Source organism: Lissotriton helveticus, chromosome 6 (genome assembly GCF_964261635.1).
Source record: "Lissotriton helveticus chromosome 6, aLisHel1.1, whole genome shotgun sequence".
NCBI lineage: Eukaryota > Metazoa > Chordata > Amphibia > Caudata > Salamandridae > Lissotriton > Lissotriton helveticus.
The window spans coordinates 1,469,214,161-1,469,240,769 of NC_136067.1; the positions used below are offsets into that span (position 1 = coordinate 1,469,214,161).

Sequence of the window (26,609 nt, forward strand, 5' to 3'; positions counted from 1 at the left end):
TTAAGTTCCTCGGTGGCAATATCTATTCCAAGCGCTAGCCAGTGCCTGGAACAGGTAGTGCTGATGTAACTAAACCCAGTGGTATACTTGGGATTATCAGTGAAAACCCCAGGTATATTGCGTACCAGTAATCCTTGTGGTATAATTTTTGCACGCAAGTATTCAGTGAGTAATTTTATCTATGTTCTAATCTCACCAATTTCTTCTCGCATTTTTCTAATTGTTCACCTAGTGTAGTGTGACAGAACAGCCCAAACGGGGAAGAGGCAAACAACCACAACGTTGGCCAAATCCCCCTGGAGAACGGTTCACCCGCAGGCAGCATTACCAATGGTAAATGAGATCTCCCCCTCCAATATGACCAATATTGGGATTGATATTCCTGATACTACTTTGTTACCTATTTTTAATTTGACTCAACATTGTCTGACTCCTTCTGAATTTTCTATTCTTAATAAAGGACTCTCATTTGTCCCCACGATTCGTCCAAATTTTTTAGAAGTTCAGACTGAACTTCTATGGTTTTTTAGAAAGATTAGGCTTCACAGCTTCTTTCTACTGAATCCTTCTACCCCTCCATTTTCTAACACCCCATTTAGGCCACAATCAATATTCTCGCGCACAGGAAATATGATACCGGGTGAAATTATTACTTTAGAGAAATTGGTTTTAAAGGACTTGGCCAAAATTGAGCACAGTAAAACATTTGTGCCTTATAACATCTCACTGGCAGAAAAACAGGCCCTGGCAGATCTTAAAAACAACAATCTTTTGATTGTTAAGCCAGCCGATAAAGGAGGCGGTGTTGTCTTGCAAGATAAAAATAAATACCGTGAGGAGATCCTGCGACAATTGGACAACCAGGCACACTACTGTAGGCTTCCTAATAATCCTACCAAAGAGATCCAAGAAATGATAAACAAAGTGACGACAGAGGCTCTTGACTGTGGATTCCTTACTAACAAAGAGTTCCAGTTTCTGAATATTAAATCTCCAAGGACCCCGGTAATATATACATTACCAAAAGTCCATAAAAATGCTGAAAACACTCCCGGAAGACCTATAGTTTCCGGTTGTGGCTCGGTTCTGGAGCCCTTAGGTCACTATGTGGACTACTTTATAAAGGAATTCGTTCCAAATACCCAGTGTTACATACGGGACAGTATGGGCATGATCAATTTGATCGAAGATCATCCCTATGACACCACATCTGAGGTACTTTGTACCTTAGATGTGGAATCCTTATACACTAACATTCCCCAGAGGGACTCCCTTTTGGTTATGGAAAAAGTTTTGGATTCCAGACCACGGCCCCATGCAGTACCCACACTGTTTATTTTGCAATTATTAGAGATTTGCCTCACAAAAAACTTTTTTATGTTTGAAGACCAATTCTATGGCCAAGTTAGAGGGACATCTATGGGAGCAATTTTTGCCCCTAACCTAGCTATCCTATATATGGATCATCTGGAATGCCATCGGATCCTGTCTTCTGTGAATCCCTTCCACTGTGGAGGAGATACATAGATGACATCTTCTTGGTCGGGGGTGAATCTATGGACCTCTTAGCACAGTTACTTCACTGGCTAAATAATAACTCCAATGGTCTGTAGTTCACCCTATTCACTAATACACAATAAATATCTTTCTTGGATCTAAAGATTTTTCACAGCGAAGGAAGACTTATTACAAGTCTTTATAGAAAGCCCACTGAGCGAAACACTCTGCTCAGTTACCAGAGTAATCATCCTAGGGCTTTGCGGGATTCGCTACCATTTTCCCAATTCCTTCGGTTGAGAAGAAATTGTTTCCAAAAAGAGGATTATTTTAGAGAAGCTAGTACTCTGTCTAACAAACTGTTAGTGAGAGGTTATCCTAGGAAACTCATCCGACAATCTCTAAAGAGGGCTTGGTATTGCCCACAAGAAACATTGCTTGAACCAAAGGAGAAGGCTACACAGAACCGCATTATATGCGTTACGACCTTTTCTCCAATTTCAAACGCTTTGAAAAAAAGTGTGAGTAAGCACTGGCACACACTCAATGTAGGTGCACTCAACTTAGAGCGCCCACTATTTGCTTTCAAAAAATCAAAAAATATCAAAGAGCATCTAGTGAGGGCGGCTTTGCCAACAGCCAAAATTGGGAATACATTGGAGGACATATGGGGCCTGCCACGATTAACAGGCCATGCAAAGTGTGGTTCATGTATTGTCTGTGAAAGCACAATAGAAGGAAAGGATTTTTTGTTTGAACAGTTGGTTTTCCATAGGCAACATTTTACAAATTGTAACAGCTCTAATGTTATCTATGCCATTTTTTGTCCATGTGATTTAATATATATATAGGACAAACTACACAAAAAGTCCGTCTACGTATTGGGCAACATAAGAGTCGGATCCGGTGCAAGACACCTAACGCACCTTTGGTGGACCATTTCTCTGAGAAAAATCACAGTGAATTGGAACTAAAATGGACAGTCATTGATGCAGTAAAAAGCCCTCAAAGAGGAGGTGACATTGGTGTCCTACTCAATAAAGAGGAACTAAAATGGATTTTGAGGACCAAAAGTATCCACACTGGTTTGAACCGTTTAGAGGATTGGACCTCATTACTCTAATATCTACTGGACTCTGAATGCTTACTGGACTCTGAATTTTAATCTCTGACATACATCTCTGGTCTAGCCTGCTCTATGACCTTACCATATTGGTAGTTCTGTTGTGTGAAATGTATTTGAAATAGTAGCTCAGAATCAAATTGTGATGTTGCAATTTTGCAAATGTAAAAATAAGGTCTATTATATTACACATTCTATATCGAGTGCAAAAATTGTCTAGTACAACAGTAGCCTTTTGATGTTAATGATTTTAAAATGTGAAAATTGAATGTATGGCAGTTCAATTGATTTCCATTTATTTACCAGTCATAATATTGATTTGCTTTGCTTTGAAATAATTATTGGAAGTGTTCGAGGCATCTGGTGAGCTGTATTGCTAATAGGCAAATCAGGTTGGTTCGCCGTGAGTTTTGACCATTCCAAAATGGCCACCGTATCTCTTCCTAACATGCTCTTTATTCTCGACTATTAAATACGGGTACTCACACTCATAATCTGGGTGACACCAGTTGTGTGGTTAGTGCCGGTAACATCATGCCGCATTAATTGTTTTGCTCTTAGGCGACTGTATATTTTGGCTTAATTAATTATTTTATTTTCATTTTTTCTTTCTTAACAGTATCATATCGTCACATAGCTTTTTACGGAACCATGCAGGATTTGGCACTCTCGAGATGCTAGTACATATTGTTTAGATGCCAGTGACTATCCCTTTCAAGATGGCATTCATTTTGGTAATCGAATCCTTTTACGAATGTGCCTCACGTAATCCTGATCATGTGACCTGTGGCGGGTCTATAGACAACTTCCCCTCGCCCCAAACACACCAAGTAATTTCTCGATCACATACTTTATTTTGGTATTGGACCCCCTATTACGGGCTTCTCACATTATCATTCCGGTAAGACGTTTTTTTGATTTCATTAAATATAACGGGAAGCAGATTTTTGATTATTCAGACAGATTCTTCGCACAAATTAAGTATTTTTTCGGTCTGTTTTGTAGGGACTGACCAAATACTATTCTGAGCGATTGCTTGGGCGTTGCCTACATTCGTCTTCACAACCCCCCAATTGGGCATGCTTACACTTGTTCATCGGTAAGATGGCTTTGTGTGATGTATGTTGCTCTAAGTATCTTTACTTGTCACTACGTACATTCTGAGCACTTCCTTGTTTTGTTCCATAGGAGTGCACATCGAAAGTAACCTTAAGTGCCGACAATCCTGTTTTAATCTTTTGGAACTCATTATTGGTAAGCAATCTCTGCCTCTCCCCTATTTCAGCTGGGTACTGGTATCGATAACATCTCTCCATGACCCCACATTTTTGATTTCATGTTTTTTAGATTCAATCTGGCAGCTTACCGTTTTAAATACCAATAGAAGAATCTAACATTATTGGAGGTATGTCATGCTTGATGGTTTCTCCAATTAGCAACGTTTGAGGGTTTAAATCATCATGTGCTCTACCATAGAAGCAAATCCCTTATTTTGATACAGTGGTGAAGGTTCTTTCTTCACCCTTATTTCACATTCCACCCTTATTTCAATATACTGAACAAGTTCTCGTCACATAGCTCTACTATATGGGTCTCTGCTTAGTTGTAAATTCTGAGCTGTATATACTTCAGTTTGCAGTGTCTCTTTTTTGAACTATATTTACAAATAATACTAGAAAAATGTACTAATTTGTGAATTTTTCTTCTTCTTTTTATCTCCTTGTTTGTATTGTGGTGTTCCCTTTATGTATGTCTTGGTGTCACCTATTATGTATGGCAACTTATATATATATAGTAAAGGTATGTATTGATATGTCCTGATGATGGTCCTGCATTTATAAAGGATCGAAACGTCGTCGACAGCTTACACTTGATGATTGAAACACCTTTTTATTGTGAAATCACAGAAAGTGTACTCAAGTAATAACTGTCTGTTTTAATTTTGATCAATTCACAGACTTTGTCTTGCCTTGTAATTGTTTGTGCTTCTCTATGTTAGTATGTATGTGGTAGTTGGACACAGGCTTGTGTCCCACTTGGAAATTGTTTAATATTTTGCCACATCTGATTGTACTGATTATTAAATCTGTCCGGCTGGACTTTGATTATAGATTTCAACTTTGGTCTATATTTATCGTTGTTTTTAAATCTCAATTGATGTTTGGGACCACTGTCTCATGAAATATTGTATACCCCCAAGGTCCCAAACCAATTGCTACTTTGGGTTTCCCTTGTTCTATATAGCTCAAAGTTGAAAGAGGCATGCTTTCGTATAGCGGAGGGGCGGCCACAAGGAAAACAAGATCTGAGGCAATGCTAAAGTAATGTGGTGCGATGCGTGAGGGACAGGGAGGGGGTCAGCAAGCAAAGGAGTGGGAGGTGTGGCCGCAATGATAACAACCCAAAAGAGAAATTATCACTTCGCTGCATATGTTTTGCTGTTGTTGGAAAACTCTGCATGTGTCGCAACACTTTGCAGGTTCCTTAATGAAAAGGAAACCTGTATTGCCTACAATACCTGGCAGCAAACCTGCTTAGCCTGTTAAGAAGGGGGAGCGATGTTAAAACAAGCATTTCCAATGTACCCAAGACCTATTGCATTGCAAATGGTTGGCAAAACAGGAGGGAGAGTGGGGGGGAGAAGGAACAGAGAAAGGGAGGACGGGGATAGGGAGCAGGGTATAAAGCATGGAAAACTGGAGGGAGGGCGGGGAGGGGAAAAGATACTCCTGCTGCGGGCTCCGGCTCCAGCTGCTCCCAGGCCTCAGGCTTTGGACTTTCAGAGGAACCGCACCCCCACAATAAAGGAAATAGTACATACCTATGTAACAACCAAGTAAAGGGGCCAGTAACCATGGGAGGCCACAAATGATAAAAACCACAAATGATGACATGGTTGTACTAAGGTGGGACTAACAAGCCTCATAATGAATCAGAAGACAGCATTTACAAAGGGCAAACACACACGCCAATAAAAAATAAGGGTGGGGGAGTGGGCGGAGCTTCTTTCCATACTGAATTACCACAGCTCTTTGCAGAGCAGTGCTTGTGTCCGCGTTATTTGTTTGGTGTGAATGCATAATAGAGCATGCACTTTCCTACAAAAGTATGCAACCAAGGGGCTGTGTCACCACAGCATTTTTTTTTAACCTTTGCACTATGCTACACAGCATTTTGCTCATGCTGTACACCATGGCTAGAAGGCAATAGTAAAGCCGATAGGTTCCTTATTGGCTTTGCCGATGCTTGTTTAGCACTGGTGTGATCACACTGAGAAGATGACAATTTTATTTTTTATGATGATGACGGCAGTACAAAACCTTTGTGGCTTTTAAATATTAATGTACTTACTATTCCACCAGGATGTTTTGGCTTTGAACTATATGACGCCTTTTCTATTTTCTGCTTGTAAACAACTTCTGCTTCTTTGAGCCTGTTAATAAAAAAAGAAAGTGGTGATAGCCGTATGAGGCAGCTGGATATTTTGCACTACCAAATGTAAAACCAACAAGTAGCAGGAATTAAATAAAAATTCCTAAGGAGAGAAAAAAATAACAAACATGCATTGTATTAACAAGCAAAAACAAAGCTAACAGTTCTGACTTTTCTTACATGTGAAAGTGCTTCAATTATTGCCAAGTGTGTATGTGTGTGTGGTTGTCTGGATTGGTAAGTGAGTGAATGCAAACTGAGTCAAGTTTTCAGAGAATGACTGATGATACAAAACATTTCCTCCTCTCGACACTGCTTGGTTTGTGAGGGCATGTCCTATTCAGACATTTGATCTTCCCAACCCAATTAAGTTTCTTCAGCAGGTGGCATTCATGTCTGCCCTGACACTCTCAAAACAGGTGCCCATGGTGCCCAGTCTCTTTTTCCAGGTCAATTATTTGTTGTTGTTGTTGTATTGCTTTATTTCGATATAAAAACATATCATAAAAGCATTGCATTACATCAATTTGGTAAAAACATTTAAACAGTAGATAATAAAAAAACCTTCAGAATCAATTAAGCAATGCACAAATATAAAAACCTATGAATCAACAGTGGCATTAAGAGAATGGATAGTTAGCCAGGTCATAAAGTCTTTTACAGGCAAGAGCCACTTTACTGAATCAATAGTTTCTTTGCAGTTCTGATTCGCCAGGCCCAGCCCAAGAATTTTGCCATACAACAGGCAATGAAGGGTCGGGCATCTGAGCGTAGTATACGTAGGGCTTCCAAGTGTGATCTAGTACCCAAGCTCCTACATAGTGGCTTCAGCCATCTCGACCTGGGGGCCGCATACGCATAACACTCAAACAGCAGATGGGCAATGGACTCAACCCTTAGGTCACAGAAGGGGCAAAAAGGTATGGTTTGCAATGGTGGTTTCCAGGTGGAAGTTAACAGCCCTAGTGGAAGAACTCCCACCCTAAATTTGAAGTACAATGATCTGTCTCCTGGGTTATGGATTAAGTCCAGGTAGGATTCTCTATATGGAAGCTCCTTAAATGAAAGAAACTGGACAACAGATTTACAATGCTTCGGATTGGACATTCTCGCATTAGCCACCCATAACCAATAAGCCTTCTTCAGCATTTGCTTAGAGGGTGCTGTTCTGTTAACCCAAGCATCTCCTAGACCCAATTTGTGGAGAAGCCGCTTAACCTCCCTGAACCAGGTTACCTTATGCCAGCCCGATAAGGATAGTAGTTCTCTTAGGGCATCGGCATAGCTGCACAGTTCTGGAACATTCCATATCCTAGACCACAATAAAAGGGGACGTAGCCTAGCTTGTTCGCCAATTGGGCGAGTACCTGCGTCAAGCAAGAGGGGGAGTGTAGGGGTACTGTGGGGTAACTTCATAAGATCTTTGTGGAAGTTATTTTAGAGGTAGGTTAAGGTGTCAACTCTCTGTACACCCCACAGTTCCGCGCCATACAAAGCTGCACTCACCACCCTTGCCCTGTAGATGTCTAATAGTGCCCCAATGGGTTTAAGAGATGAGGCGCGTTGTTCTTTAAGCAGGGCCCCTGCAACCCTCTTATGGGTCAGAAACACCTTTTGATGGTGTGCCTTCCAACTCATGGTGTCGCAGAGTCGAATACCCAGGTAGTCAAACTCTTTAACTCTTTCAAGTGGGACAGAGTCCAGAGTAGGGGGGACAACAGATTTCCTGGGAGGGTTAAGGACAAGGAATTTGGTCTTGCTTATATTTATAGACAGGCCCTTGATGTCACAGAAGGCCTTAAAACTAGAGAGCAACTTTTGAATGCCTGCTGGTGATTTTGAGATTAGAAGGGTGTCATCCGCAAATAGGAGCGTCGGTATTTTCCTACCGGCCAGGGAAGGTGCATCAGATGGTTGTTGAAGGAGATGCTCCACCACTCCGTTCACGTATAGAGAGAACAGAGTGGGGGCAAGCACGCAGCCCTGGCGGACGCCCCTATCTACAGGGATACGAGATGTTTTTTCCCCCTGGAGACCCCATCTGATCTGGGCAAAGTTGCTTTCATGGAACTTAATAAGCAAGGTCAACAAATAGGGGGGTATACCCAACCCATCCAGAGCATTCCACAATTGGGCTCGCGGGACCAGGTCGAAGGCAGTTCGCAAGTCTATGAAGACTAAATACAAGCTGCCCCCACCCAGTACAACCACTTTCCAATATAACATTAAGAAGCGGAATGTCTGCTCGATGGTACCTGTCCCTGTTCTAAAACCTGCCTGGAAATCTGACAGAACCTGGTTTTCTTCCACCCACTGCAAAATCCTACCCAATACCACTTTGCCCGCAACCTTTTGGGTTGAGTCAAGCAGGCTAATTGGGCGATAATTGGCTGGGTCGTCCCGACAGCCTTTCTTAAAAATAGGGACGACCTCAGCGCCCCGCCAGGAATCAGGAAGAGAGCCTCCCAGAACAGCCGCATTCAAGGTGTGGCAGGGTATACTCAGACATGAGTCCCTTTCTCACTGCTCCATCAGGATTCAAGCAAGCCGGGCCGAAGAGGCTGAAATGCCAGAAACCGGTCCCCGGTAGCTTGTCTCCTTTCTGGTGAAGAATTGGCTTGGTAGTTTGGTCTGCCCTGTTCCCATGATGCACTGGGCCAGGGACAGACTAATTTGCATATAGCCAGGTTCTGAGCTGGGATGGGGCAGTGAGATAAATAACGGTGATGGATCAAGCCCTGATCTTTGGACTGGGTAAGAGTGGTCTGCTTAATTCAGACACTCTGTTCATCACCACCCCCTTTTCTGAATCGTTTTTGGCCACTATAGGTGTGGCAGGGTATACTCAGACATGAGTCCCTTTCTCACTGCTCCATCAGGATTCAAGCAAGCCGGGCCGAAGAGGCTGAAATGCCAGAAACCGGTCCCCGGTAGCTTGTCTCCTTTCTGGTGAAGAATTGGCTTGGTAGTTTGGTCTGCCCTGTTCCCATGATGCACTGGGCCAGGGACAGACTAGTTTGCATATAGCCAGGTTCTGAGCTGGGATGGGGCAGTGAGATAAATAACGGTGATGGATCAAGCCCTGATCTTTGGACTGGGTAAGAGTGGTCTGCTTAATTCAGACACTCTGTTCATCACCACCCCCTTTTCTGAATCATTCAAGAGTGAGGCGATTAATCTGCTCCATAATGATGGATTTTTCTTCAACAAATCACCCGGAATTCCATCTGGGCCTGCAGCCTTGTTGATTACAATACACCCAATTGCCCTTTCGACTTCCTTGCTACTGAAGGGACAGTCATTGATTGTAGTAATGACTGGGGATCTGACCAAAAAACCCAAGCTTGGTTGAGGTACACCTAATGAGACAGAGTAGAGTTTGGAAAAGTGGGCAAACCAAACATCACCAGGAATGTTACAGGTAAGTTGGAGATCGAGAGGCTTATTCCTGGCTCTCAATAGATCCCAGAACCCCTTGGAATCTTTCATAGTGCTCGCCTCCATTAACTCCCTCCAAAAACTGCAATCATGGGCCTCCTTGGCCATGGTCACAGTTTTTTTATAGAAATGTCTCGCAAGTCTGATATTGCCCGGGTCCTTGGACTTCACTGCGGAAATAAGTTCCCCCTTGGCAGCCCGACATTCAGAGGAATACCACTTGTCTCTTGCCTTAGAAGCACCTTTCACTACAACCCTCGCACTGGTTTGGGGAATGATAAACAGTTCGCTTAATGCAGCAATAGTTTCTATGAATGTCGTTAAAACAGCTGCACTAGTAATACCTGGAGCATCGAGACGTAGTCCCACCGCTGTCATTATGGTCCCTGCTTGTGCCATCCTTTCCTCATCCACTGCTGCTTTAGCCCATTTCAAGCGCCTGCCACAGTTTGAGGGAACAACTTCGTGGGATGTTTTCCACGAATAGGTAGTCTTAGCTGGCTTCCTAACATGCCAAGGCGGGATGAGGATTAGGGATAGAGGGTTGTGGTCACTATCGCAAGATGCTATGACTTCCATGTCTTGCAGAAATGGCCAAAGGTTGTAATTCAACATAGTATAGTCTATTCTGGAGCTGTGTCCCGTTCTGTTATAGGTGTGCGCACCCATAGAGTCTGATTTGGATCGGCCATTGGTTGGTCTCAGATCATGTTCCATGCAGAGTGCATTGATGTCAATTGCAGTCTGCGTCCATTTTCGGATCGGGTCTAGGTTCAAAGTAGGGACGCCTCTCCTTGTATCCTCATCCCAAGAGTCCAGAATATCCTCCCTAGCCAGTGGCTCAAAACAACAATTGAAGTCGCCTGCAAGGAGCACATAGGAGTCAGAACTGCAAGCGACTAATTCACTATTTAATCCTGTGGAGGATAGCGATGATGCCCCACCCCTAGCCCCCCTTAGGTAGAGATTAAAAACCTCTAGCTTCCTTCCCCCTTGGCAGCGTATAGTTATCCTCTGAAGGTCTGGAGAATGAGTGGACTTTTGGCTTACACTTGCACCTAGTGCGATGCTAACCCATATTAAAAGGCCGCCAGACGGGCGACCTTTGCATCCATGTTGTTGGGAAGCTGGGACAAAGTAGGTTGTAAATCCCACTCTGTGCCTGGGTTCAAGGCACCAGGTTTCTTGCAAAAGGCAGATGTTATAGGAGTCCAAGAAAATATTCCATTCAGGGATGTCAAAGTTGCGGGCAAGCCCTGCCACATTCCAGCTTAAAATCTTTAACAGAGGTTCGCCTAGGATAGTCAGCCTTGATGGATTAACAACTGCAATCGAGTTAGGCGCAAGAGCAGCCGCCCCTGCAGCCGCTCTATTTAGCCTTTGCAGTGGCTCAATCTGCTGTTGGTTAGGAGCCCTTATAACACCGGTCGGGTTCCCATCTAATGGAGCATTCTGGATGGGTAACAAGGGAATCGTAAGAGGTGGGACCAGTGAGTGCACTGCATCATGAGATTCTGGGGAGGTTAAGGTGTTTAATGTGTTTGATCCCTCCTCTACAGGCAGAGCATATGGCATTTCTTCCAGGGCTGGGTGGCTAACGAGAGTAGGATCAGTCAACAAGGAAAGGGAATCAATGGTCCCTAAGGTCAGGGGTGGAGAGGCCTTTTCCACTGTTTCAAGGGTAGGTTGCCTTAGAAGTCAGTCTACCTCCTCGAGACCACCAAACCTATTCGAGGTTGGAAGGCCATTCCAGCATGTAGAGAGATCTTGGTAATTAATAGGATTGCTCCTCCATGCATGATGCTGAACCAAAGACCAGTCATCTTCCCGTATAAGTTTGGGGCGTGGTGGATAGAAGAAAGACAGAGGCCTAGGTATGACACGGGAACCTTCACCGGTGGGCCAAGAGCAGATGTGGTGTGCCGTATGTGGGTCCTCAAAGGTCACCACTATACAATCCCCGGCAGTGGTTTTCCTTGTGGGGCCCACCCAGGGGACACGGCGCACCATCAGAACTCTGCTCTTCCGACCGTTGGGAATTGGGCGGTTCACATTGAGACAGTGCATTATCTTATTCTTCAGAGACCAGTGGTTCTCGTAATGACCATTTCCAATCTGGGGGACGCCCGTCAATACAGCCACATAGTCGTTGGCCTCTGGAGGAAGATCAATGTAGCCCCCTCTAAAATTATTCTTAACAGGAGGGCCCTGGGGCTGTTGGCGAGGAGCTTCACTGAGAAGAGGTCTAAGAAAAAGACCTACGGTAGAATTTGATGGTGGTTGAGGGGAGGGACGCTTAGGAACCTTAGGTTTGTGAGCAGTGGTAATTTGATTCACACCCATGGTCCGTGGTTTGGGAACTGGGCGTACAGGAGCTGGTACTGGAAGAGGAACGTGTGGGGCTTGTGGTATTGGGTCATCTACAGCAAAGCCCTGATTTTCTAGACTTCTCAAGCCAAGAGTGGCCAAGGCAATAATGCTTTTTTCCATCTCTAGCAAGTTGTTTTCGATACATGAGAGTCTAAAAGCAAGGGGAGAAAGAAGTTTCTTAAGAGTTTCCCAAACTAAACCTATGAATTCCCCATCCTTCCCTTCCAGACCCTCATCATGTAAGCCCTCATCCTCTGCAGTTATAGTAGTAAGGTCAGAGGCTGTCCCCTCATTGGCTCCCACTCGCTGCGACTGATACCTGGGGGTAGACCCTCCTATTACAATGGGTGCCGGTACACAGACCAGATTCGGCTGTTGGACCACCGCAATTTTGGCCTTCTTACGGGAGTAAGCAGACCGGGAATTACGTTTCCTTTTGGGTAGTTTTCTATTAGTATTAGTGCTCTTGGATGTGTTAAAAATTACTGGGGTGGGGAAATTAGAGCTAACATCCTGCTTACCCTTGTGTGTATTTAGAGTTACCGGTGTGGGGGAATTAGGACTAGCATCCTGCATAGGGGTCACCGCAGGCAAGTTCAGTTCGACTGTCTGGGAAAAAGGCTCTGGGGCTGGGGAAAGGAGTTGTGGAATCGGGATCTGATGGACATCTACCTGCGCGACTAGACAATTGGGGATAGCCGGGCGCTCCGGGGTGACCACAGTAGCTATGTGGCCCAGAGAGGATTTTTTGGAGACTGCAATGACCTGTGATAATCTTCTGGCGGCAGCCAATTCCAAAGAGACACGAGTCTGAAGTTTGGAAATTTCTTGGTCGATGGCTAGATTGGTGCGAGTAATGAAGTCATCCATGGGGCCACTAATTGATGGGCCACCCTTGAAGGCCTTACTTCGAGTTAACCTGGTGCACATAGTTGGACAGCAGCAGCAACCAGGGTAAAACCTCCTAGCCTAGCACTACAAAAAGAAAGGTTAGGTGGTTCACCTGTATGAACCCAATTAGTCAGTGACGGTAAATGGGCGAAAGAGGGTGGGCCAGTCCAGTCCTCTCTGACCTCGAACGGCCTCAAACGGCCCGCTCTTAGCCCGGTCTTTGCCCCGGGCTGCGTCCCCTGCTGCGGGAGTTTGGTGATGTGATATGGGCGTTGCAATAGGCGGGGGGCGGGCCAGCAGGGAGAGCGGACCGGATGCTCTTTCCCGGTCTCGCAGGGACTCCTGGATATCCGAGTCCCCGCACGCTCGCAGCCCCGCCGAGCTTCTCACCCTAAGCCGCCTTGAAAGCCCTCACCGTCAGCTGGCGCTTGCAACAGCGCGACGCGGCACCCGCGGAGCGGGTGCGGCGAGAGGTGGGTGTGAGGTCTGCTGGGTCCGCTACACACACACCGCCGAGTTGAAAGTGCCTCCGTGCCAGTAAAATCAGGTATCCCAGGGAGGGAAGGTAGAAAGTGCCTTTAAAGTCCTGCAATAGGCGGGGGGCAGGCCAGCAGGGAGAGCGGACCGGATGCTCTTTCCCGGTCTCGCAGGGACTCCTGGATATCCGAGTCCCCGCACGCTCGCAGCCCCGCCGAGCTTCTCACCCTAAGCCGCCTTGAAAGCCCTCACCGTCAGCTGGCGCTTGCAACAGCGCGACGCGGCACCCGCGGAGCGGGTGCGGCGAGAGGTGGGTGTGAGGTCTGCTGGGTCCGCTACACACACACCGCCGAGTTGAAAGTGCCTCCGTGCCAGTAAAATCAGGTATCCCGGGGAGGGAAGGTAGAAAGTGCCTTTAAAGTCCTGCAATAGGCGGGGGGCGGGCCAGCAGGGAGAGCGGACCGGATGCTCTTTCCCGGTCTCGCAGGGACTCCTGGATATCCGAGTCCCCGCACGCTTGCAGCCCCGCCAAGCTTCTCACCCTAAGCCGCCTTGAAAGCCCTCACCGTCAGCTGGCGCTTGCAACAGCGCGACGCGGCACCCGCGGAGCGGGTGCGGCGAGAGGTGGGTGTGAGGTCTGCTGGGTCCGCTACACACACACCGCCGAGTTGAAAGTGCCTCCGTGCCAGTAAAATCAGGTATCCCGGGGAGGGAAGGTAGAAAGTGCCTTTAAAGTCCTGCAATAGGCGGGGGCGGGCCAGCAGGGAGAGCGGACCGGATGCTCTTTCCCGGTCTCGCAGGGACTCCTGGATATCCGAGTCCCCGCACGCTCGCAGCCCCGCCGAGCTTCTCACCCTAAGCCGCCTTGAAAGCCCTCACCGTCAGCTGGCGCTTGCAACAGCGCGACACGGCACCCGCGGAGCGGGTGCGGCGAGAGGTGGGTGTGAGGTCTGCTGGGTCCGCTACACACACACCGCCGAGTTGAAAGTGCCTCCGTGCCAGTAAAATCAGGTATCCCAGGGAGGGAAGGTAGAAAGTGCCTTTAAAGTCCTGCAATAGGCGGGGGGCGGGCCAGCATGGAGAGCGGACAGGATGCTCTTTCCCGGTCTCGCAGGGACTCCTGGATATCCGAGTCCCCGCACGCTCGCAGCCCCGCCGAGCTTCTCACCCTAAGCCGCCTTGAAAGCCCTCACCGTCAGCTGGCGCTTGCAACAGCGCGACGCCGAGAGGTGGGTGTGAGGTCTGCTGGGTCCGCTACACACACACTGCCGAGTTGAAAGTGCCTCCGTGCCAGTAAAATCAGGTATCCCAGGGAGGGAAGGTAGAAAGTGCCTTTAAAGTCCTGCAATAGGCGGGGGGCGGGCCAGCAGGGAGGGCGGACCGGATGCTCTTTCCCGGTCTCGCAGGGACTCCTGGATATCCGAGTCCCCGCACACTCGCAGCCCCGCCGAGCTTCTCACCCTAAGCCGCCTTGAAAGCCCTCACCGTCAGCTGGCGCTTGCAACAGCGCGACGCGGCACCCGCGGAGCGGGTGCGGCGAGAGGTGGGTGTGAGGTCTGCTGGGTCCGCTACACACACACCGCCGAGTTGAAAGTGCCTCCGTGCCGGTAAAATCAGGTCAATTATGCTTTCCCCAGGACACTAGCACTCCATTCCCATGTGCTAGGCTTACTACCTGGTACCCCGCTCTCTCTTCTGGAGGAGGTTTTACCTCCAGCGGACACCTGTCTTTCCTTCCCTGGATAAGAGTGTTCCTTTATGGATACCCTCAGCAACTTTCAGCAATATAAAAAACTGGTATCGCTGACCACCAATAACCGCAGAGTCTTAATTATCTGTATGTAGTGCAAGTGAGTAGCCAGAAAATTGCAATACCTCCCACTTTGAAGCAAAGCTCTTATGGCACCAAGCAAGTAAAGTAAGTCATTGTGACCATCAACAGAAGGGCTCTATTGTCCCTTCCATCCAAGTATTTTCCCAGATATCCTTTCACCTTTCCATCTACCATTTCTCCATTGCATTCTGTCAACTATTCATTCTTTCATCCATTATTTAGTCTTTCACCATTCTGTCCATCCATCTGTCCACTCATCCATATCCAAACCTTTCCATCCATCTCCAAACTATCCATTCAAGCACCCTTTCAGCCATCCATCCCTGCATTCTCCCTTTCACTCATCCATCCACTGTTTTGCTCATCCTCCTACCCAATCAATCCATCCATTCACTCATCTATCTACCATTCCTTCCACCCATCCACACATCCATCCATTTTCTCTCTCATTTATCCATCCTTTCACACACTCATCTATCTACCCATTCACCCATCCAGTCATTCACCCTTTCACTCTTCCATCCATCTAAGCTCAGTTGTTTCATTCATTCATGCCTATTTTCACTCATCCATCCTTGCTCCCATCCTTTCACTCCATCATCTATCATCCACCCTTTCGCTCATCCATTCATCCACCCGTTCACTCTCATTCACCCACCTTTTCTTTGTAATTATGAGCCTTTGTCTGCTGAGTTGTAGACAGATGAGACCCACCCCTATTGTAGCTGCTAAAATGGGGGGTTCACAATGCCCCTGTACAAACCTATCCATCCATCTTTAAACCTATCTATCCACCCTTTCCTTCACCCATTCTACCAGCCATACGTTTACTGCATCTATCCATCCTTTCATACTTCCATCTTCCCTTTCACTCAGTCATTCACCCCCTTTCACTCAGCCATCCATCATTTCACTCAGCTATCCTCCATCCATCCACTCATCGATCCTTACATCCATCCTTTCAATTATTCATACAGCCATTCACCCTTTCACTCACCCATCCATGTATTCTTTCACTAACATCCATCCATCCACTCATTTACCCACCCTTTCATGCTAATTATAATCCTTTGACAGCCGAGCCGCAGTCAGAAGAGGACCATCAAGAACTCCACCAGAGTGTGTCTCTGCCTGGTTGTGGATTGATTGGATTTGAAAGCAATAGGATCAGGGGAATATCTTGACCCAGGGGTGGAGGTGAGGCAGCAACAGGTGACCTGCATCTGGAGTGTAGGGGAGGAGTAGAGGCCTGGGTTGCTGCTATAAAACAATTGTCCCATCTCCTGCTGAGTGACTGGGACTCCAGACCCCCCCCCCCCAATCAAAGAAAGAAGGTGTCACATGCAGGGAGGCACCCAGCACTCAGTGTCCCCCTGAAACGAAAGACTTCAGAGCCATTGGGGGGGGGGTATAACTATGAGATCTGAAGCCCCTGAACTTTGGAGAATGGCTTGATCAAGATTGGACAAGACTGGAGCTACTTTGTGGTCAAGAGGAACGTTTGCCAAGGAAGAAACAACTGAAGAAACTGAAGGAAAGGACTGACCTTTGCTGTGTGTTATGGGGCTGGCCTGCAGTTTGCTGTTTAAACCAAGGAAAGGCTAAAGGTACTTTGCTGTGTCCCCCTGCTTGAAAGGACTTTGCTGTGCTGTGTCCTGAAGTAACTTATCCTCAAGGGCCCGTGGTGAGCTGACTTCCTGTTGTGTAAACACAGGAACACAAACGTTTCCAAGAGAGTCTCAGTGACGCTGTCTGCATGTGCTTTGTGCAGCCTGAGACCCTCGTAAGCAGTGCCCTGTGATCGTGGGCACCTGGAGTCCAAGCGAGAATCACCGATGCAGTGTGCATGTGCTTTTTGCAGCCTGAACTCTTTGTGAGGTTTGTGCAGTTTTGTGTGCACCGGAATGCAAGTGAGTTTCAACTACGCTTTGTGCGTGTGCTTTGTGCATCGTGAGACCTTCATGAGGATTGCCTTGTTATTGTGCACACCCGGAATCCAAGTGAGTCTCAACGACGCTGTGTGCGTGTGCTTTGAGCAGCGTGAGACCTTCATGAGGATTGCATTATTATCGTGCACCCAGAGTCCAAATGAATCTCATCGACGCTGTGTGCATGTGCTTTGTGCAGCGTGAGACCTTCGAGAGGATTGCCTTGTTAAAATGCACCCAGAGTTAAAGTGAGTCTCAGTGAAGCTGTGCGCGTGTTCTTCGTGCAGCCTGAGACCTTCGTGTGGAGTGCCCGGTGATCGTGCACCCAAAGTTTAAGGGAGTCTCAGCAATGCTGTGTGCATATGCCCCGTGGCAGGCTGAGATCTTCGTAGCAGTAGCGGGCCAGACCGGCAGCCCCGGAGAAGCTGAGCCGCCGGCCCGAGCCCGCTGTTTCCAATTCACAAAGTTTGCATCGGAGGCCCAAGTCGCTGGACGAGGAGAGGAGAGTGAATACGCGCCCCCAGGTATTGTATGTCGACGCCTGTGGCGGGGTGCGGGCTCAGAGGAAGATGCTCTCGGCCTCTCTCTCATTCTGGCAGCCCGAGCCTCAGCTTCGGCTCATATCACGGCCCGTATTGCCAAGGGACTGGCAGTACCGGGGCCGAAGTGCGGAGCTGCACTTTTTCTTTACACAATACCTGTGTTGGGGGCAACTGTTGAATGAGGCTGACTGCAAGTCAGAAGGAGTGGCGGAGAGACTCCCTACAGCTCCGCGATCGGTGCTAGAGTGTATTAGGCATTATCTTATTTCTGCATAACGGAGTACCTGATTGTCGGATTACACATTGCATCATTTCTGCATAATGGAGTACCTGATTAGTGTATTACGCATTATATTATCCCTGCATTACGAACTACCTGATTAGTGTATGACGCATGGCATTATTTCTGCATAATGAACTACCTGATTGTCGTATTGCATGGTTTCTGTATAACGAACTACCTGATTAGCGTATTACGCATTGCATTATTCCTGCATAACAAACTACCTGATTAATGTATTACGCATTGCCTTATTTCTGCATAACGACGTACCTGGTGGTTGTATTACGCATTGCATTATTTTTACATTGCAACGTGCGGATGGTTGTATTACGCATTGCATTGTTTTTAGATAGCAAAGTGCCGGATTATTGCATTATGCATTGCATTATTGTTACATTGCTAAAGGGCCTAATTCTAGCATTACGAACTGCATAACATGGTATTAGGATTACAGTGGAATATTTAGACATGCTTATTGATATTGTCAGAACTTACAAAGGCTCGCTGGCCTAACAACCAGCCAGGAGAAATATTACCCATACTCATATGTTGGATTTATATCATGTGGTCTTATCGTATCTTTTTACATAATATTTATACTCATTTTTATAAAACTCGTGTTTAGTCTATTTGGGGATGTCATCATTGGGTTGCTGTGAGCGTGGTTGCAAATACTTTACACATTTGCCTTGAAGATAAGCCTGACTGCTCCTGCCAAGCTACCAAGGGGGTCAGCGAGGGCTATATCAGAAGGTGACCTTACTTTCCCAGATGTGGAAATGCGGGTTCCTATTTGTCCGAAGGTACCTACCTCAGTCAACCAGGGATCCCGGGTCTAACATTTGTTGGTCAGCGATGTTGGATTTGAATGTGTATTAGCTAATTCACTCACAGTGATTGGTGTACATCACAAGTTTAGCGCAGACCATGACACAACCACATATTGTGTTCTTGATTTGTTGGTTTTATTTTTGAGCAACCTTTAAGCCACACATCATATCTCAGAGGAGCCAGGTAGCCAGTGAGGCTGCAGAATTAGAGTTCGACATTGAGGCATTGCTTACGTACAAAGTTGATCAAATGAGGCAATTCTACAGAGCTTTGGGATGTCCCATGAAAAGTAGCGCCAAGAAGGAGGAACTGCAAATGGCCAGGAGGGCCTGGTGGCAAGCCAAAGGGGCTCAGGAGGCGGGTGATGTTGAGGTTGATGAGGATGACCCAGGGAATGGATTTGGTCCACAGGATTGGCCAGTGGAGGGACCAGCTTCTGGGGCTGGTAGTAGCCAGTTTTTCCCCAGAGGAGCTGGAGGAAAACCAAAGGGTCAGAGACCATGAGTTGGAGGTTTTAAAACTTAAAACTCAAGCAGAGGAGAAGAAGCTGCTCATTGAAAGTGAACAGCGAGCAGAGGAGAGCAGGAAAGCTCTCGCCTTGGAAGCAAATAAGATTCTCTTAGCTCATGAGTTAAACATGAGGCAACTGGACATTAAGGTTAAAAACGCAGAATCCAGTCCAGTTTGAATGGTGGCAGCATACAGCCAGTGCCAAGTGTGGATGAGTACAAGCGTGCACTGGATGAGTGGGTGTTGGTGAGCATTGCAAATTATTTGAAGAGGTTGCTCAACCTTACCCCTAGGGAGCCTAGACCCAGTAATAGTTTTCCAGGATTGCGCCAAACCATGTTAGGGTGCAAGCACTTTGATTCCCGGGAGCTGGTGGGACCACATGGCCCCCGCCCCCAAAACTAAAAAAAAAAAAAAGGCTGCCCAGGCCCCGGGTATGGGTTCCATGGGACCATAATTGGCCTCTGGGGACTGCCACGCAGCCCCCTCCTAACAATTTTTATAAAAAAAACAAAGAAGGCTGCCAGGCACTGGCAACTTGCCGGAGGCCCAGTCCCCTCCCTGCAGCACTCTGCAAATGTTCCCCCTGGCGTTTTCAAAGTTGGGGAATTAAGTCCCCGTGAATACTGAGGGTCCATTTGAGATGTCATCAGTGATGTCATCAGCGATGTCACTGACCATGTCATGAATGATTTAATATGTGACATCATCAGCAGTGGATTGCGGGCGCGTGAGTTATAGTCAATCAATCAATCAATCAAGGCATTTATAGAGCGCACTACTCACCCGGAGGGTCTCAAGGCGCTTGGGTGGGGGGTGGGGGGGTGGGGTGCCGCTACTGCTCGAACAGCCAGGTCTTGAGCTTCTTCCTGAAGGAGAGGTGGTCTTGGGTCAGGCGAAGGTCGGTCGGGAGGGTGTTCCAGGTCTTGGCGGCCAGGTAGGAGAAGGACCTTCCTCCTGTTGTCGCTCTTCGGATGCGGGGGACGGCGGCGAGGGCGTGGTTGGTCGATCGGAGGTGGCGTTTGGGAGCGTAGAAGTTGAGGCGGTTGTTGAGGTAGCTCGGGCCATGGTCGTGTAGGGCTTTGTGTGCGTGGGTGAGGAGACGGAAGGTGATTCTCTTGTTGACGGGGAGCCAGTGCAGGTCTCTCAGATGTCCGGAGATGTGGCTGCGTCGGGGGATGTCGAGGATGAGTCTGGCTGAGGCGTTCTGGATCCGCTGGAGTCTCTTCTGGAGCTTGGCGGTGGTTCCGGCGTAGAGGGCGTTGCCGTAGTCCAGTCGGCTGGTGACGAGGGCCTGGGTGACCGTCTTCCTGGTCTCGGTGGGGATCCACCAGAAGATCTTCCGTAGCATGCGCAGGATGTTGAAACAGGACGCGGAGATGGCGTTGACTTGTCTGGTCATGGAGAGGGAGGAGTCCAGGATGAAGCCCAGGTTGCGTGCGTGGTCTGTCGGTTTGGGTGCGGTGCCCAGGGCGGGGGGCCACCAGGAGTCGTCCCAGGCGGAGGGCGAGGAGCCTAGGATGAGGACTTCCGTCTTGTCTGAGTTCAGTTTCAGGCGGCTGGTCATCATCCACTCGGCTACGTCTTTCATCCCTTCGTGGAGGTTGGTTCTGGCGGCGGCGGGGTCGTTGGTCAGGGAGAGGATCAGCTGGGTGTCGTTGGCGTAGGAGATGATGTTGAGGTTGTGTTGGCGTGCGATGCCCGCAAGGGGGCTCATGTAGACGTTGAAGAGGGTGGGGCTGAGCGAGGAGCCCTGAGGAACGCCGCAGATGACTTCCGTGGCTGCAGATCTGAACGGTGGCAGGCGTACTCTCTGTGTCCTTCCAGCGAGGAAGGAGATGATCCACTCCAGAGCCTTTTCCTGGATTCCGATGTTGCTGAGGCGCTGCACTAGGGTGCGGTGGCAAACAGTGTCGAACGCCGCGGAGAGGTCTAGGAGGATGAGGGCTGCTGTTTCGCCGTTGTCCAGCAGGGCTCGGATGTCATCGGTGGCAGCGATGAGGGCGGTCTCGGTGCTGTGGTTGGCTCGGAAGCCAGACTGTGAGGGGTCGAGGGATCCATTCGTCTCGAGGAAGGCGGCCAGCTGCTTGTTGACGGTCTTCTCGATGACTTTGCCTGGAAACGGGAGGAGCGAGATGGGGCGGTAATTCTTGAGTTCGGTGGGGTCCGCTGTTGGTTTCTTTAGTAGAGCGCTGATATCGGCGTGCTTCCAGCTCTCAGGGAAGGTGGCGGTGTCGAAGGAGGTGTTGATGATGTCCCGCAGGTGGGGTGCGATGATAGCGTCGGCCTTGTTGAAGACGTGGTGAGGGCAGGGGTCTGTCGGAGATCCGGAGTGGATAGAGTTCATCGTGCAGATGGTGTCTTCTGTGTTGATCTGGGTCCAGGCGCTGAGGGTGGTGGTGGGGGGCGTTGGTGCGGTCGTGGGGAGCGTTGTTTGTGGGCTGAAGCTGTTGTGTATGTCAGCGATCTTGTTGTGGAAGTAGGAGGCGAGGGAGTTGCAGAGGTCTTGCGGCGGGGTGATGTCGTTGGTTCCGGCGTTGGGGTTGGAGAGCTCTTTCACGATGTTGAAGAGTTCCTTGCAGTTGTGTGCGTTGTTGTCCAGCCGGTCCTTGAATGCTGATTTCTTGGTGGCGTGGATCAGTTGATGGTGCTTCCGGGTGGCGAGCTTGAGGGTGGTCATGTTGTCCGGTGTTGGCTCCCTTCTCCAGGCTTTCTCGAGGGCTCGGCAGTTCTTCTTGGAGCTCTTGAGTTCGTCGGTGAACCATGGGGCCTTCTTGCTGCCGGGTCCGCTAGGCGGGGTCCTCAGTGGGGCGAGGTCGTCTGCGCAGTTGCTGATCCACTTCGTGAGGTTGTCGGCGGCCTGGCTGGGGTTCGCTGAGCTGGCGGGAGGGTGTTGGCTCAAGGAAGTGGCGAGCTGGTTTGCTGTGATCTTGTTCCAGTTTCTTCGAGCAACCTGTTGCTGGTGGTGGTGGATCGTGGATCTTCTGAAGGTGAAGTGGACGCAGCTGTGGTCCGTCCAGTGGAGTCCGGTGGCGTGGCTGAAGACGATGTCCTTGCTGGAAGAGAAGACAGCGTCGAGTGTGTGTCCGGCGAGGTGGGTGGGGGTGGTCACCAGCTGCTTGAGTCCGAGGATGGCGAGGTTGTCAAGCAGGGTGGTGGTGTTGCGGTCGTTGTTGTTCTCCAGGTGGAAGTTGATGTCCCCCAGGAGGATGAAGTCAGCGGAGGGGAGGGCGTGCGGGCTGATGAAGTCGGCGATGTCTTCGCTGAATTGTGTGCGTGGTCCCGGGGGTCGGTAGATGAGGGTGCCTCTGAGGGTGGTTTTGGGGTCCGTGTGGATCTGGAAGTGCAGGTGTTCGGCGGTTGTCAGGGTGTCGTCGGTGTTGGTCACGATGCGGATGGTGTCTCTGTAGATGATGGCGATGCCTCCTCCAGTCTGGTTGCCGCGGTCTCTTCGGGTGATCTTGTAGCCCTCTGGGATGGCGATGGCGATGTCGGGCGCTGAGGAGTCGTTCATCCAGGTTTCCGTGAGGAAGGCGACGTCAGGAGCTGTGGTGTCGAGGAGGTTCCAGAGTTCGATGGCGTGTCTGTGGATGGAGCGGGTGTTGAGTAGGATGCACTTGAGGTGGTTGCTGCTGGTGTTCGGCTTGGCGGGCGCTGGTGCGGGGCAGGTCCGGATGCAGGTGAACTTGCAGGCGTGGCAGCTGAAGGGTCCGTGGGTTCGTCTCGGGGTGGCTCGGTGGTATCCCCGGATTCGGCCGGTGTTGAGTGCGTTGAGGGTGGCGTCGTCGTACGTCCGGCGGGGGCCAGGGGTCTTGGCCCTGGGCGCGGTCCAGGCGCGGACGGGCGCAGACGGGCTTACCTTTGGCGCACCTTCGGCGCTCAGTCGGTGCTCCTGCTGCGCGCGTCCGCTGCGCGGTCGCTCTGGGGGCGTCATAAAAAGGGAGCCGGTCGGGAGGGTCTGCGGGAGGGCGGGAGCGGGAGCCAATCGGCTGGCGGGGGGCGGGGCCGCGGGCTAGGGCGGCGGGAAAATCTGGCACGGCCTCGGCGGGCCTCGGGTGGCGGGAGGCTGGTGGGCTCGGCGGCCCTCGGGTGGCTGGAGGCTGGAGTGCTCGGCGGCCCTCGGTGGCTGGGGCTGAGCAGGCAGGCACAGGAGCGTGGGGGTGACCAGGCCAGGAGGCGCAGTGGTCAACTAACTATAACGGGGGAATTTCAATGGTTTTGTAAGAGTGAAATGTCCAACTAACTATAACACCCCTGAAACCTGTGTTTTTTTCAGTGAATTTCTGAGGTTTTGTAAATGCTAATTCCTAACTATAACATGTCTGAAACCTATGGTTTTTTCAGTGAATTTCAAAGGTTTTTTAAATGCTAATTCCTAACTATAACATGTCTGAAACCAATTTTTTTCAGTGAATTTCAAAGGTTTTTTAAATGCTAATTCTTAATTATAACATGTCTGAAACCTATGGGTTTTTCAGTGAATTTTAAAGGTTTTGAAAATGAATTTTTTAAAATTTATTATTCTTATATTTATTTTTTTGATATTGATTTACTATTTTTTTTAAACTATTTATTTTTAGATATTTTATTTTTTAAATGACATTACATTGTGTGGCTCACCCTTCTTTTTATTATTTTGGGCCCTGGACCCCATCCCCTAGAGCCTGACCCGCAAATCTAAATGTATTCATTTTTTTTAATAGGAATGGGATTCCTATGGAAGGAAATGCAAGTTACTTGTAAGTATGCTTGGAACTACTTTTCATAGTCAATGCTGGGCTAAAAGATGCAGCACTGGTTCCGCTCCTGATAACAAATGAATACATCGGAATTCGTTGTTTGGATGACTTAAGGTGAATATTTTAAAGTTCGAAATCTGCACACTTAAAACAAATTGCAACTGAAATCAGTCAATGTCAGCCTATGAAAGGAAATTCACTTAGCAGGTAAATAGTGTTATTATTACTTTTTCTTACTCAGGGGTGGATCCTGGATCCAGCACTGCTGCATCACCTCTAAACAGTTGAAAGAATGCAAATTACCAAAGACGCGCGGAAGCCCACGTCTCTTTATTTTTTTAATATCGCTAGAATGCGCGGATCATACATGCACCCCGTGATTTTACCAACAAAAAACAATAATTGGGGTTTGTGGAACCACCTGAGCAGACCTAGAGGGTCAGGGTGTGTCTACCCTCCCCCTTTTCACTTTTTAAACTCACATTTCACAGGCTTCTTCACCCTCCCTTCGACCGAGGCATAAAATGGCTGCCAACAGTTTCAAGTTTCGAATGTTGACAAGCACTTGACAGCCAATTAGCATTCAGCGTGTTATTGGAAGGCTGCACTTATGCTACGATGACAATAAGTGGAGTATCCGTATTCAATATTTTTATGGAAAGGGGGCCACATAGCCCCCCTCCCGTGGTCAATTCCGAGCACCGAGGTCGCCACCTCCCGGGACATGGCTAATTATATATTATTATTTTATGGAGGAGGGCTGCATAGCCCCCCTACTGAAGCCACTTCAAGGCCCCGGGGACCCCATTTCCGGGGATGGCTTTTTTAAAAATGTATTATGACCGTCACCGCTGGGGACCGTGCGAGGGTCTTCAATTCCCCCACTGTCCCACATCCGAAGTCCATCTGTGTATGTACTACCTAGGAGTTGCCTTCACTTTGCGCATGCACGTTTGTGGTAGTGCATGCGTGTTAATATTAGTTATGCGCACAATACGTCCCACCGCCTGGGTATATACCCCTAATGTATTTCATTTCATTTGCGCATGCTCAATTACAACATGCCCAATGACAGCTCTCACACCCAGTGACATCATGCTCAACCAATCATCCTTCTGCAAAGTATTTATAACCTGCCAACCTTCTCGAACTTTTCCTATTCCGCAGTCACAGCCATTGATAGTGTTCATATCCACTTCTTCGTAGGTGAGCACTTTTTTTAAGAATAATTAAATTAATTAATGTGAATGATCTTTAAATACCGCGTAAATACAAATTTTAGTTCAATTTGACAATGTTGTTTATAAGCACGCTTTCCTACTTTTGACTTTGTAACTTTTGTTTCTGAGCAAATCACTTAATCCTGCCGTCTTCAATTTTGTAAGTAGTGCCTCACATGCTGCTTCCTCCCCATGCAGTGAACATGTAATCGATTGGCCAATGTTGCATTTTAGCACGCTCTCCATGTTTTTTAATAACGTTAAACTTGATTTCTTATCCTTTGTTCTGTGCAAATCAGTTAATCCTGTCACTTTTCTTTAATTTGCCAAGTGCCACGTGGCCCTTCCCACATCAGTGTGCTACCTACTGTTCAAGTTAATGCGATGTAGTTGTTCTCGTGAAAGTAGTGCATAACATGCCCCATGCATTGCAAAAGTAATGTTTTTCGGCAATTCTGTATTTTAGTACAGTTTCCAGGTCTTACACCTCCAATATCTTCCCTTGGTAGGCGATGTTTCTAGGCAAATCACTTAATCCTGCCGCCTTTAATTTTGTCGAATTTTAGCATGCTCTCCATGTTTTTTTAATAACGTTACTCTTGATTTGCTATCCTTTGTTCGGTGCAAATCACTTAATCCTGCCACGTTTCTTTAATTTGCCAAGCGCCACGTGGCCGTTCCCGCAACAGTGTGCTAAGTGCTGTTCAACTTAATGCAATGTAGTTTTTCTCATGTATGTAGTGCGCCACGAGCCCCATGCATTGCAAAAGTAATGTTTTCGGCAATGCTGTATTTTAGCATGTTTTCCAGCTCTTATACCTCCAATATCTTACCTTGGTAGGCGATGTTTCTAGGCAAATCACTTAATCCTGCCGCCTTCAATTTTTGAAAGTAGTGCGCCACTTGCTACTTCCTCCCCATGCACTGCACATGTAATCAATTAGCCAATGTTGTATTTTACCTCGCTCTCCAATTTTTTAAATAACATTAAACTTGATTTGTCCCCTGTTCCATCTCATTATACAGATATCTCACCCATGGGATGTAGTGGTCGCCACAAGCTGTTTATTCCTGCCCATGCACTATACAAGATGGTAGTCAACCACTCGACATACGAGATCCACTGAGCGCTCTCCATATGCTATCAGCCGAAAATTGCAATGGACCTAATGGAGTGATTAGGTTTGACTTTAACATTTCATGATTAAAAAGCATTCTGAAATAACCAATTGTGTATTTTATGTGTTTGCAGACAGATAACTGTGCTGTTCTCATGTTTTGGTAGAATTAGTGGGCCTTCTGGTAGTAAGAAAGCAAATAAAAACATGACCTCGCAATTTATTTGCCAAATATGTGATTTGAAATTGAAAATGTGTGTTATAATTTTTCCTGCTTCTATAAATATTTTTTATAAAATGTAAATCCCCATTGTGATAGTCTTATAGACTTTTGTTTCTGAAACCCATATGTTTCTCATTTAAATGCTTGTTACAT

General features: G+C 47.9%; 1 protein-coding gene across 1 annotated transcript in view; it reads right to left on the reverse strand.

Moving 5' to 3' along the window:
- LOC144762748 (uncharacterized) overlaps positions 1-26,609 on the reverse strand; it is a 712,524-nt gene that overhangs the window by 59,809 nt on the left and 626,106 nt on the right. Inside the window, exon 20 of the mRNA XM_078648000.1 lies at positions 5,972-6,053. Coding sequence (XP_078504126.1) covers positions 5,972-6,053 — 82 coding nt within the window. The remainder of the gene's footprint in view (positions 1-5,971; positions 6,054-26,609) is intronic.